The sequence below is a fragment of the Dermacentor variabilis genome, chromosome 5 (assembly GCF_050947875.1).
Source record: "Dermacentor variabilis isolate Ectoservices chromosome 5, ASM5094787v1, whole genome shotgun sequence".
Lineage (NCBI taxonomy): Eukaryota > Metazoa > Arthropoda > Arachnida > Ixodida > Ixodidae > Dermacentor > Dermacentor variabilis.
Genome location: NC_134572.1, coordinates 129,798,428 through 129,811,129, shown reverse-complemented (window position 1 = coordinate 129,811,129; position 12,702 = coordinate 129,798,428). Strand labels below are relative to the sequence as shown.

The window sequence follows — 12,702 nt, the reverse complement described above, 5'->3', positions numbered from 1 at the left end:
TCTCTCTCTCTGAAAACGCGCATCAATGCTGTGGAAACAGATGCGGCACATGTTACAGCAGTGTTGAGCACGCCGGTCTGCGTAGGCTGCGCTCAATCAGGCTCGCTGCACCATAATTCACACAGAAGGAGCGTTGATGTGCGGGAAACGTGTATTTAGCTGGTCATCTGGCTTATGCTGCAGGCGTATCTCAACCTTAAACATGCCAAAAACGAACGAACTACGTCGGACGTACTTCCTTTAAAAAAATTCGAGAGAGACACTTAAGACTGCTTGCGTGTAGAAATGCGAAATGATTATACCGTTTGTAGACCTATAGGAACGCCATGAACGTGCTCATGACGTGGCACCACCTCCTTCCCATTGGCTGCGTCGTCACGTGCCCAATGACGCATACAGTAGGCCACGCCTTCAGTCAGCCAGATGGCTGCGACGTGACGTAAGAAATGACCCACGCCCTAGGAACATCTTTAACCAGCGAGAACCGTGGGGCCGCCGTAGCGTTGGGGAAGCATGCTCGACGCGCACATTGTAGAGCCCACCCACAACGAAATTGGCAAAATTTTCTTTTCAAAACCATTATTTCACTCTGTTCACAGGAACCTCCCTGATAAATTTGACGTCAATTCGAGCATGTCTTTAGGTATTCTTACGATTTGCGCCGTCCGCTGCTTTTGGTACCATAGTTTGGTCACGCCGACTACGACCGATTTTCGATCGAGATAACATATAATGCTTTCGCGTTAAATACTGACAGATCCGTGAAACTTACTTGTGGTAAAGGTCTAAGGGGTACGTCGGCCGTACTTTAAGCCACAGGCCAAGCTTTATTTTTGCAATGAACGTTGCCCTTCTTTCCCCGAAGCACAGCGCTTTTTTTGTGTGTGTGAACAACGGAAATGTTCAGTTGAAAATAACGGCTTCATTAACTGACGTCTTCGGCTTTGCATTCACGAGACCAGAGAGCTCGTGCGTGTATCGAGCTGTATGGTCTCGCGTGCCGACTCACTCGGGAAACGGGACGTCCTTAGCCGCGTTGAACATTTCCTTGGCGAAGGCTTTTCTCGTGGCGAAGTAGAACACGTGACTCATTGCCACGTGAAACTCGCGCTCCACTCTGTCGTACCAATGGGGGCGGGCCGGTCCCGTCCCGACGCTGTCTAGCATGAACTCGTAGCGAGGCGAGAACTCGACTTTCGCGGGAAGCGACCTCTTGAACGCGACAGTAAGCGGGCCGCTGACGCCGTGGAACGTTCCGTTGATTGGCACGTGGTGCCTCGTCGTGTTCTCGTAGGTCATGTTCACTACGACGTCGTAGCGAAGCTCGGTCGAGAGCGTGCATTCCAGGGTCGTCGGGCGTTCCTCGTCGGCGCGAGTCAGCTGGCAGTCACCGCGGCGCCGAATGTCTCGCAGGCCTGTGACACTGAAGAACACGAACCGCACCCACGGGCCGTGCAGGTGCTTTCCGTTCATCGGCTGGAAGTCGCGCGCCTGGACCGGGTCCAGCGTCGCCATGCGTGCCGGCAGCTCAAACTCGAGGACCGAGTCGACGTAGGCGTTGGCATCTTCGACGTCCGCATTGTTCTCAAAACCGCGCGAGCCTGCGTGTTGGCAAGAGAGCAAAGGCTATTTGTGTTGCGCGAAGCGCACCTGCTGAAATATTTGTAAGGTGAAGTAAAGAGCACGCGTGAATGTAATTAATGATTTGTAGCATTCGATCGCTAATGGCGGTGGAAGGTAACAAGAAAGTTACTCACACGTGTCGTAGAAGTAAACTGTGCGTGACGCAATACTCTTAGGTTTAGAGCGTTCCGACAGATATAATTTACTGTCTTGTGAACATTTTCTACGGCGGGAGCAGCATTGTTAAAATCATCGATTGTAATTGTTTGATTGGTTGATTTAGTTTTGTTTTTGTCTGCCGCAGTTACTGCTCGAGTCCGCAAACTTGTGAATTACATTGATGTTCGGCGAATGCTTCTGGTTCGAAACTTAGCCGATCGGCCTATATTCACCTAATGGCTACAGCATGAGTGAAGCATCTAGTAAATATAGGCCCATTACGCAATATTTCTGGTAGCGTTCGTCTGCTGTGGATACGGATTGCGAGAAGTTCTTAGTCCTGAATGTTAATTGTCATGACCAGCAACTGCAGGACAAAAGTTTCTCCCGGTGATCTCCAATAACTTCTATCTTACGCCATCCAACTCCACCTTGTGTGTCCAGATTTTCTAACGATCACCTTATCACCTGCCGTCCTAGAGTACGCTTCCCTCCCCTTATCACCCCGTTCTTTTGTTGTAATTTACACCAGTTATTTGCTCTGCATAGTTCATGCACTGCGCAACTCTACTCTTTACTTTTAATTGCTACTAGAATATTACCTACAACTGCTGGCTATCTAGTCCGTACCGCCACATTTCTGCCTTTAAACGCTACGCACATCATTTTCCCTCAATTCCTCTTTGCGCTGTCCTTAGTGTCTTCGGTAATGTGGTTAAATTGCTTGCTGGTTTTTTGCTAACATATCAAGATTCAATTATTTGATACATTTTTTTATGTTCCGAAGCAATTACTCAGTTTTGTCTGCGTTACAATTTTCTGTTCCTTGAGGAAATAAAATCCCCAGCCTAGCTCATTAGGTCAGAATATAGCGTCTTAAGTGTTAGTTTTGTTTACATATAGCAAATTTTTATAGGTTTATACTACGGCTGCATCAGTGCGACACTTACCCCCAATAAGGGCCACGACGAAGATAGCCGCCAGCATGTTCCTGGAACAACACAAGTAAACTAAAGGATCATGCATGAATGTGCTGTCTGTGACTTCGCACACAGCTAACCTGTAGTTTTGGGAAGATTGCCCCCCTTACGACTTAAACAAGATCGTCTCCCACAGACACAATACAAGGTAAATATACCTGGTAGCGAAGCTTCCAAAGAAGCCCATCAGTTCAAAACGTAGCAGATCATCAGCGATTCGTGGTGCTTAGCGTCATGTGTGTGACGAAGGAACACTTCCGGCGGAAGCAGAAATTTGTGACGCCATATCCGTTAAAAACATAAGTGACGTCATCTTGTTCTCGAGGGCGCGAAATTTGTTTCGGTGGCCTGCCATTCAAGTGCCCCGCCATTCTAATTGACGGGCGTGTCGAGCCTTCAGCGTGGAAAGCGTTGCAAGAAAAGGTCAGCCGTGTCGAAATCGCACCCCTGCACAGAACATACTTTCTTTGAAGGCCGATGAAAACTTTAGGCGTAGAGTGCTGGTCCTATCGTCGGACGCCAAGCCCGTCGGCCAGCGCAGTTGCACGAAAACAACTAAAGGAAACAATTATCCGGCGGTCGTAAGTCACTACTTTTGGCAGAACAGGTTACGAAACGATGAAGCTACCCACGTCACCAAATTCAGACAAACGTCGACAACCAAAGTAGCATGAGGTGCCAGGGGGGCGTACTGCTACAGGTGAACTCTACGAGCGCGCCTTTCTGCACACTTCAAGACCTGCATTGCATTGCAAGTGATAGCGGCATAGCGCCGTCAACTCCTACGATGGGCGCTGAAAGAAGGTATTTATCGATAATAAGAAAATATGATGGATTTGTCTTTTTATTAGTCGTCACGAATATACAAAATTGGTTAGGAATTTTATTGTTTGTTTAATGAATCTAACAGTGTCTCGCTTTAATTTTAAAAAAATGGTTTTTTTTCTTTCGCAATGTTTGTTCCCTCCAAAAATAGTCGCGCTTCAAGCACTGATGACGGCGACGATTAGTTCTTAACCGCTTTTCGCCCGAAGCCTCGCGACCTATTTGGATAGACCTTGTACAATATCAGAGCAAACTGATGGCTGCAAGTTGTCGCGATAAGCGGCAAAAGGCCTAACTGTCGCACGCATAATAAATCACTCAAGCACGTAGAGACTAACTGTTAACGGAAACGCAGCGCATGAGCGCCCACACAGGATATATTAATACAGCAACGGTATATCAAAAGACTATCAGATACCGTCCGGCCATCCGTACTGCTATATAGCTGTATATGTTCACCAATTGGACAGTCTGGGACATCTGTGGGACAGCAAATTGAATAGTGAACACGTACTGTCGACCAAATAAGTTTGGTTTGACCGTGTGATCGGAGAAAGAGTCCGAATATATTTGCAGCTTCAAAACTCGGCCTGGTATCGTATTTCCAGCCTCTACTATAGTATAAGCGAAGAACATTCCGATAAACATCTTTTACTAACTACTGATACGAGCTACTGAGAAATTCAACGCTTTCCGAAATCCCATAGTTTACAAACATTTTTTGGTCGACGGTACGTATGCGTGACGAGCTATGTACCCCGGACTTTCTTTTGGTATCTTCTTCAATAAATAAAATTAAACTTGCTTGCGTCATTATATCAACACGTCCTCGTCATTTAAGTAGAATATGAAATCAATTCGGGGCAACAGTTTTACAGCGAAGCTGTATACCTCTACCGTCCACGGAAATTTTCGTGTCGTTCACGAGGTAAGCAAAAAACTCCCCATACGCGGGCCGATCCCGGAGATAGTGCCGTACCTGTCCGACCCGCGCCGGATGTGAAACAGGCATTAAGTATTCCCCATATACGTGGGTCGATCCCGAAAATAGTGCCATACCGGCCCGATCCGTGGCGGAGGTGAAACAGGCGTTAAGCACACCCCATACTTGGGCCGATCGCAAAGATAGTGAAATACCGGCCCGAACCGCGGCGGAGGTGAAGCAGGCCTTAAGCACTCCCCATACGTGGGCCGATCCCGAAGATAACGCAATGCCGGGCCGACCAGCGGCGGAGGTGCAGTTCGCCATTGAGGGGCCCACATACACAGCTTCGCTGATCATCCTTTTTCACAGAGTGGAAGGGGACTGAGTTTTTTGCTTGTCTGTGGACTCCACTCGTGGGACCTTTAAACACCGATAGCCGAAATATAATTGCGCCTAGCCGCCGCACTGGCTCAATGGTTATGGCGTTACGCTGCCGATCAAGCATGGTCGTGGGGTTGAGTCCAGCCGTGGCGGCCGCACTCCGATGGGGGGGGGGTTTGGAATGCAAGGGCGCCTGTGCTTTTGGCCCACTTTCAATGAACCCCAACTAGTCAAAACGTAATTCGGGGTACCCACCGTGCAGTATGCGGACGTTAAACACTGCAATTTGTTCAACAATAGTATCTGACGAAGAAAGGTGAACGCAAAGTTGCGTCTCTACTGTTCTGGAATTCCGCGCTTAATTACTCTTCCGAGAACGCGGGTAATGTTTTGCTGTGTGATCGTATCATAGGGTCGGCCGATCGCTCATACGACAAACTGTGTCTCGAGTTTAACGGCTACTTCTTTCGTTTGGCTTCCCTTCTGTGTCTGTTACGGACGACACCGGCTTTTTCACCCAGCTTACCTGCATAAAACAGTTCCTGAGCATATATATACATCCTGCAATGTTTCAAGAAACCCGCCGCACCCCCCTCCCTCTTCCCACTGTTGTGCTCACTGTATCGTAAACCCCAGCAGCAGACGCGAGATCTACACTCCCCGAGGGCTTCTCACTACACGGTGCATGTGTGCGGACGGGGGGGGGGGGGGGGGATATTCGAGTTCCTCGGTTACGCGTAAGACCACGTTCAATTGGTTAGCCTAAAGTGATTCGCCTGCGTCTTTCGGGCGTACATCCGTCTGGGACACCAGCGGTGGGACACTCTTTCGCTGTGTAGTAGAGTCCGCAAGATTGTGTGCGCTCACAGGGAAGCAACAGTAACAAAAGCAGCGATGAAGTTGGAACAGAAAAACGGCGTTCCTTACCTGGGCAGTATTCGTCTCGTCACTGTAAGAACTGCCGCGGGAGTTGCCACTTCAGTCAATTATATCTGATCGGCCCCCTCGTAATCAAGTGAGATGTATGCTATCCAAGTCCTCGAAGAATAGCGCATTCTGATAAGGTCGCTGTAAGAGGGCGAAGTCCAGACCATTGCTACCAGGAACAGTGCGTAGGGGCTGGAAGCAATTGTCCGGGAAACCGAGAACAAGAGGGTTCTTGCATTGCCTCCATTATTCCAGCCTATCTGCTGCGCATCCAACCCATGTGCATGCTCTGACCAAAGAATGCAAATTAAGATAATACGAATACTATCAAGTTGTGCTTATCTGATAATATTTCATCAAACACTCTGGGATTTTTCAACATCACTGCTCTAGACAAACCCCTGTCTTGGTATACCTTCTGAATGCACACCGGACCTAATTCGACGAGCTCCACTGAAGCGTTTTTTTTTTTTTTCTGCACACAGATCGTCATCCATAGCGCTGAGGAATTCGCGGCGTTTCATTCACTCAATCCCTCTGCACACTTAAGCCGTAAGTGCGCCTCGTTTCAGTGTACATCAGTTGTAACCCGCATTTGAGCAATACCGAATGGTAAACACAGTCGGCGAAAATTGTTAATGAGCAGGGGAGAAAGCAAGTTGCTTAATTTGATTTACACAGTAAGGAAGATTGATTGTTACGAGTAGGAAGGCTGCACGCGACGACTATGTGAAAACTGAGTGCCCACGAAAATGTTGTGTATGCATAAGTTTGCAACTCGGAGTTTCGGAAACATATGATGCGCAGACCGTGTAAGAGAGTGCTCGCAATACTTGTGTTTTGCCGAGGAAACACTATATCGACAACACTTCAAATTACTCCTCCGCATTCACCGGTTCAGTGACTAAATACTAAACTATATCAAAGTGCTTGTCTGTGCCGACGTGAAGTGATCCGTCGAAAGCAGCGTGATTAAAAATTCATCTCCTGAAGCTCCGTAGTTATTGAGCAGGCGAGACTGAAACAAAAGCCGGCGTTCTCGTTCTTTGAACAACGTAGCGCGGTATACATTACATTCGTAAACATTATGCCGTTCACAGCGGCGAAGTAATAGCTCATTAATGTTGTAATCATCACTTTTCAAATTGTATGGCGTGGTTATTACCTATAGGTATAGTAACCGGAGGGGTGCATCAATATGTTCAGATTGCAGCGCGTGCGCACACGGACACAAATGGATGGGATGAATTATATTAACGTTTCGGTTTGTGTCTTGACTTCCTCTCTTACAGTCCGCGAGGGCGCCACCAGAGCGACCGACGTGCAGCTTCTGAGCACCCAGTAACACACAACGGGACTGTGACATGAACCTCCCACAAATTCATGTTTAGCAAAGCTCGTAGCGCCCTCTCGAGTACAGTGCACGACACTTCAGCGCAGCGTGAAAGTGCACATACCACATGTGCGCGTGCGGCGCCGAACTAGGCGCATCCCCTTCGCTGAACGAAAGAAAACGAGGGGGAGGACGCTTCACGTCACTCTCAACAAACGCAGGCGTGCAAGTGCGCCGCCTCGCGGACGCGGTACGGTATTAGTGCATCAAAACTATGTACAGCGAAATTTTTAAACGCACTGCAAAGTATCAACGGCTTGCAAAATAGCAAGTAAATAAATATGTACAGCAGTGCAAACCCGGTTCCCTAAGCACAGCAGCCTAATGATGTATACCCCTTAGACCATGGACTACCAAGTGACCCGTTGTGGGGGCAGAACGGTAAGGGATTTCAGTAAAGACGGTGGCGCAGAAATTCCAGTGCAGCCCACTGGGAGAGCGGAGGTTGGTTTTATTCGCGTACAAGATCTGCCGTCCGTTATTGCGGACGCCCGATACATACACTAGGCGCGCGGATCCAAGGGGCAAACGAGGGTGGGGTGGCAAGGCGCTAGTGTCCCTAAATAAGGCTGAATTGGGACGAATATTCTTCCTCACTCGAAACAAAAGATTGCGGAGGTTAACAACAAGACGTAGCTTGCGTAACGTAATTTGTAGACTTAGAAAGGTGCACGCTGATCTTGTGACGTCATGTCAAATCGGCGATTCCATACAGTGTCGTCGTTAATGTCGTGGTCTCGACGTGCAATTCGACCAGTTTCTTTCTTTCTTTTTTTTCATTGAATTTACCTTCACAAATTAGGGATTTCTTCTCATCAGAAATCAATGAAAGAGCTCTCAAAGGGTACTATCTACAATTCCAGCTCAACTTATCATGCCTCGAGCACCTTGCAAATTCTGCTAAACAGACTAAAAAAAAAATTCGTAGCCTAACCTAATGAAAGAGAACTGATGTAGCACGGCTGTCGAGTTTAGCAAACGTGGTGTATTTCCCATATCCCTCTTTATTATTTTGCTATCACGCGTTTTACAAAGGGTTCAATATTTCGCCTAAATCTACCTTAAACGCACACAACAAACAAATAAAGAAACAAACGGTCAAATGAACGAACAAACAAACAATCGAAGTGTCATATTTGATTAATTAGGGAAGTTTCACGACCCACAGTAACACTGTGACTGTAAAAGACGCCATAGTGCAGGGATTCGGATTACTTTTGCACGCTTGGGGTTCTTTAACGTGCATCTACGTCGTTCTTCAATTTTATCTCCGCGAAAGTTCCTTCGCCGACGGTAGAAATCAAATCTGCGACCTCCTACTCAACATATGAACGTCACAGCCAATGCACCAGAGCGGCGAGTGATTAGTTAGCTCATGCTCCGCAAAATGCACGGAAACGACAATGCTAACATCATTCCACGTAGCAAAATCCGCAGCACTTCAGCCCATCGCGAATGTGCCCCCCCCCCCTCCCCGCTTCTTCCTTTTTTTTTTTTTTTTTCTAGTGCGAACTGAGACTTGGGGTGCTCCCTCGAACATGTATGTATATAACCTCGTGGTGTCACCTCCCATTTTCGTCCCGTTCCCGCGCTGCTTTAGCATTAGCATAGCGGCGCCTTTGATCACGTGTAGGGTCACTCTGACAGCTCGTCAGAACGCTTGTCTGACGCTTAGGCAAGCGTGCGTTACTCGGCAGCGAAGTAGGCGCCAAGTTTCTATTTCCGAAGAGGCGGCTATTGACGCCTCTACGTCTCTCATCTCGCTGGCAGGCGCGCGTCGGGCCTGTTTCGCTTTCTCTTTCCGTCGGGAGCGCTCGCGTGGCGTAAAATAAAGAAAGGGAGAAAAAAAATGACGAAAGGAAGCCTTGTTTCTCTCCTTGTTCGCAGCAGGCGCGCGCGCGTCCCCTGCGCGTGACAATGCAGAAAATAGTATCCGCCTTCGGCAGCATTCCTCAGCGAACGCTGCACGGCTGGAAGGTATACCGAGCGTGGGGGGGCTTCGGCAGTGGTGGCGGTGGAAGTCCTTCCAGGGCGTCAGAGACGGCTGCGGGCCCGTCGTGCTACAAGCTGTCGTACGCCGAGTGCTTAACTTTAGAAGCGACGCCTGTGGTGTCGTTGCGCCTTTCGCTACGGGTCGTGGGCCCTTGTTCCACACCGTCGACCCGGGATGCTTGCGTCCTGTAGGTGATTCGTTTTTTTTTTTTTTTTTTGTCTTCCCCGTTCTCTTCGCATCTCTTTGCGACGAACGAGAAGGATCGCGTTCATTTACTTGCTGTTCTATTTTTTTATTTCTTTGTTTCTTTCTTCCCTTGCTTTTTGTGAGTGCTTTTTGAGAAGTTGCGTCATTCAAGACGCGTTTCGTCGACGCTGCCATATGGCGACTTCTTTCGCTACGGCTTGACAAATTGTTTGTTGACAATGAAGAGATTGAGTGAGCGAAGTCGGGTGATACGCAGGGAGGGTTCAAAACGTCATCTTCGCTCCCTGCTGCTCTTCAAATAAAAGAAAATGCTGCTCGTCAGTTTCGAGTCTGCTATAAGTGACTAGCGAACAAAAAAAAATAAATAAATAAAAGAAATACGGATGGAGCCCTGAAACCGCCAGAAAGTATGACCGTAAGGCGAGGTGCTGACGCCGTATTTTAAAGAAGAATCACCGGCTTTCCCGTCCCGTCTAGTTCCGCCTCGTCCTCGCTGACGTGTAAACGTCTTTCCCGGCTTTCAAGACAGCCAAAATGGCGCCCCGGGGCAATTATCGCTGTAAACGCAGCGAAAATATCTCGGGGCTAAACACGTGGTCCTTGCTGTGCTGAGTTTTGTATTTTATTCCCGCACCTGGTCGTATTGGCTCGACGCGTGAGCAGGTTAAGTTTCTGCGTTTTTGCACAAGCTGTCGAATCGTGTTATATAGAGGAACTGAAATGCGATGCTCCTTGGTTAACTAATATTGGAGAGAATGGGCGGGCGAAAACAACGAGAAGGGAATCAGGTTCTGTCATTTTCGATTACGACTTGCTTGTTCGACTTACCTGGTTTAAGTTTGCTTCTCTCGAAACTTCTCGCATTTATGTTTCTTTTAGTCTTTATTTTAGCGAGTACGAAAGGGGACAATGCCCTTGCTTGGGGAATAGCGTGCTCTGTTTCATTATTTCAATGATGAGATTTTTATTTTCATTATTGTCGAAGTTTTTCTCGTTGTTATAGGAAACTCTTTAAAATTGTTCTATTAAAATGTGGCATTGATTATCCAAAGTATATGGCTTGAGAATAACGTTTCCTTTCATTTGTTTGTGGCCCCCTTTTTAGCCTCAAGGCTCCTATCTACCTTTCTTTTCTTTTTGCACCTTTCAGCAACTCTGCAGAATTTGTGGTGACGGGTCATTATTTCGCAATCACACAGATTGTCACCGACACGACACCTCTGTGTGGAATCCAATCAGTGTCCCGTCGGCTGCGAAAGAAACTTTCAGGTCTGCCTGATTGATTTTGCCTGAAGCCATGTCACCGGTCTCTGAAAAGAGACTGTGAACCAAACTTGGTCGCTGTTTGGGTCTTGTTCTTCTTTTTCGGTTTCTACAGTTCGAAGAGGCCTTAAAAGGTCGTTTTGACATTTAAAATTTTTGGCCACGTGATGAAGGCACGGCATTTGTCGGTGTGGAGTTCTCGACGGAAGCGGCCCTAAAGAGATGTCACCCGCGTGATTTCGCGGCTATTAATGAACTGCGCAGAGACTAGTAACACATATTTTTGCCCTCTAGGTATTGGGCAATGACCCCACATTCGTACTAATGAGCCAGGATTGTACGCGAGCCAACAGTTGGCATGCTTTTACTGTTCATTCTTCCATAACGTACTATAGGCTGTATACTGTGGTAACCTATGAAATTCCGCTTTCTTCCATAAGCAAAACCTGTTAAAAAAAACGTGGCAATATGCCCGTAGGGCACTGTATATCCGTATGCCACAAATCTGTTTTGTGCTTTTGAGTCATCCAGATAGAGCGAGAAGGGGTCTGTTGCTGTGTCTGCGAACGCCTTGGTCTGTGCTTGTGTCTTTTTCGTCGTACGTGCACGTTTACGTGTCTTCGCTCTCCTCTGAGCGCGTGCTTACGCCCGCTTATCAATGCTCTTGTCTTTGTGCATGGGCTGGAGCTTACATGTGCGCGGGCGCGCATGTGCGAATGTGTGTGTGTGCGCGAAGGTTTGTGTTTATTTGTGCAGGGTTGAATGTGCATGCGCGTGCGTGTGTCTGCCGCGTGTGGCCGGCGAGCTTCCTGCGGGCTCTTAATTGAAATTAAATTCTACTGTTTGGCGTGGCAATACCACGACATGATTATGAGTCGCGCCGTAGCGGTGCCTCCGTATTGATTTGGACCACGTGGGGTGCTTTAAGGTGCGCCGAGCGCAAGGTGTAGGCAATCCCATCCGAATGCGGTCGCCGCGGCAGCGGGGATTCGATCCCGCGCCCTTAGGCTTAGTTAGCAGCGCAACGCCATGGCCACTACACCAACACTGGCTGGTCTTCCAGCGGGCTGTAAGCATCCGTTCGTGCAGACACGTGAACATGCGCATGACAGTGCCGCGACGCCCTGCGGCATATTATAGTGGTTTTATTAAGGAAGACGATGGGGCGCTTACAGATAGAAGGAAGGCAACGTTGTTTTTTAGACTAGTGCAAAGGTGCGTATAGATGATATTCTAATGCAGATTACGCTGTAAACGTGTACTTGGGCGGGCTATGTAATGTGCAGAACAAATAACGATTTGTCTGCTACAACGGGACATCGTCGACAACGTGGCGTGCGTGCAGTTTTGATTCTCGTTAAACAAGCGGACGATAACTTAGTCTCAAGTTCGCTTTGTGCAGGCCACAAAAAAAAAAGCAAAAAGACAGCATTCTTCTTCAAATCATTACTTTGGAGTAAAATGAAGATAGAAAAAGGAAATACTGAAATCGGAGAGACAACCGGGAGACAAACATACAGTCTGCTACCCTGCACTGTGGCAAGGGAGGCAAAAGAGTAAAAATCTCGAAGAACATTTTGTAAAAAGCCGTCGCGTACGACGACAGCTGATAGAGGCTGGCAGAAGCACCTAATGCAACTATGTATAAGTTAGGCTAACTGCGCGAGCAACTGGCAAAGTTGGGGCAACATACTTTCAGCTACATCATACCTCATTCATGGGGAAAATAGGATTATGCGTAAAAGATCACAATGGTGAAAAATAAGCGAACTAAAAGGATTATTTAGTATGATCAAAGACAAAGGTATGTCAAAAAGAAAAAAAAAATAACAACGGAACAACGAACAACTAGCAAGAACTAAGACCTGTCACAGAACGTAAAAGCGTCCCTAATATTTTGATGATATTTAGTATGACAGAGTTTAGTACGCAGCTTTAGTTATGAAGTTCAGGGGAAGTTTCAAGCAGTCGGTAATCATGCAACATCCTTAGGGACTATTCTCGGACCGTTACCTTCTCTAGATAC

General features: G+C 47.6%; 1 protein-coding gene across 1 annotated transcript; it reads right to left on the bottom strand.

Annotated features, from left to right (window-relative positions):
* Positions 1-804: 804 nt before the first annotated feature.
* Positions 805-5,885, bottom strand: LOC142583158 (uncharacterized). Its single transcript, XM_075693506.1, has 3 exons — positions 5,821-5,885; positions 2,733-2,773; positions 805-1,601 (listed from the first exon to the last, which is right to left on the bottom strand). Exons 2-3 carry the CDS (start codon positions 2,767-2,769, stop codon positions 1,006-1,008), a joined length of 633 nt encoding a protein of 210 aa, XP_075549621.1. The 5' UTR covers positions 2,770-2,773; positions 5,821-5,885; the 3' UTR covers positions 805-1,005.
* Between the last annotated feature and the right edge of the window lie 6,817 nt (positions 5,886-12,702).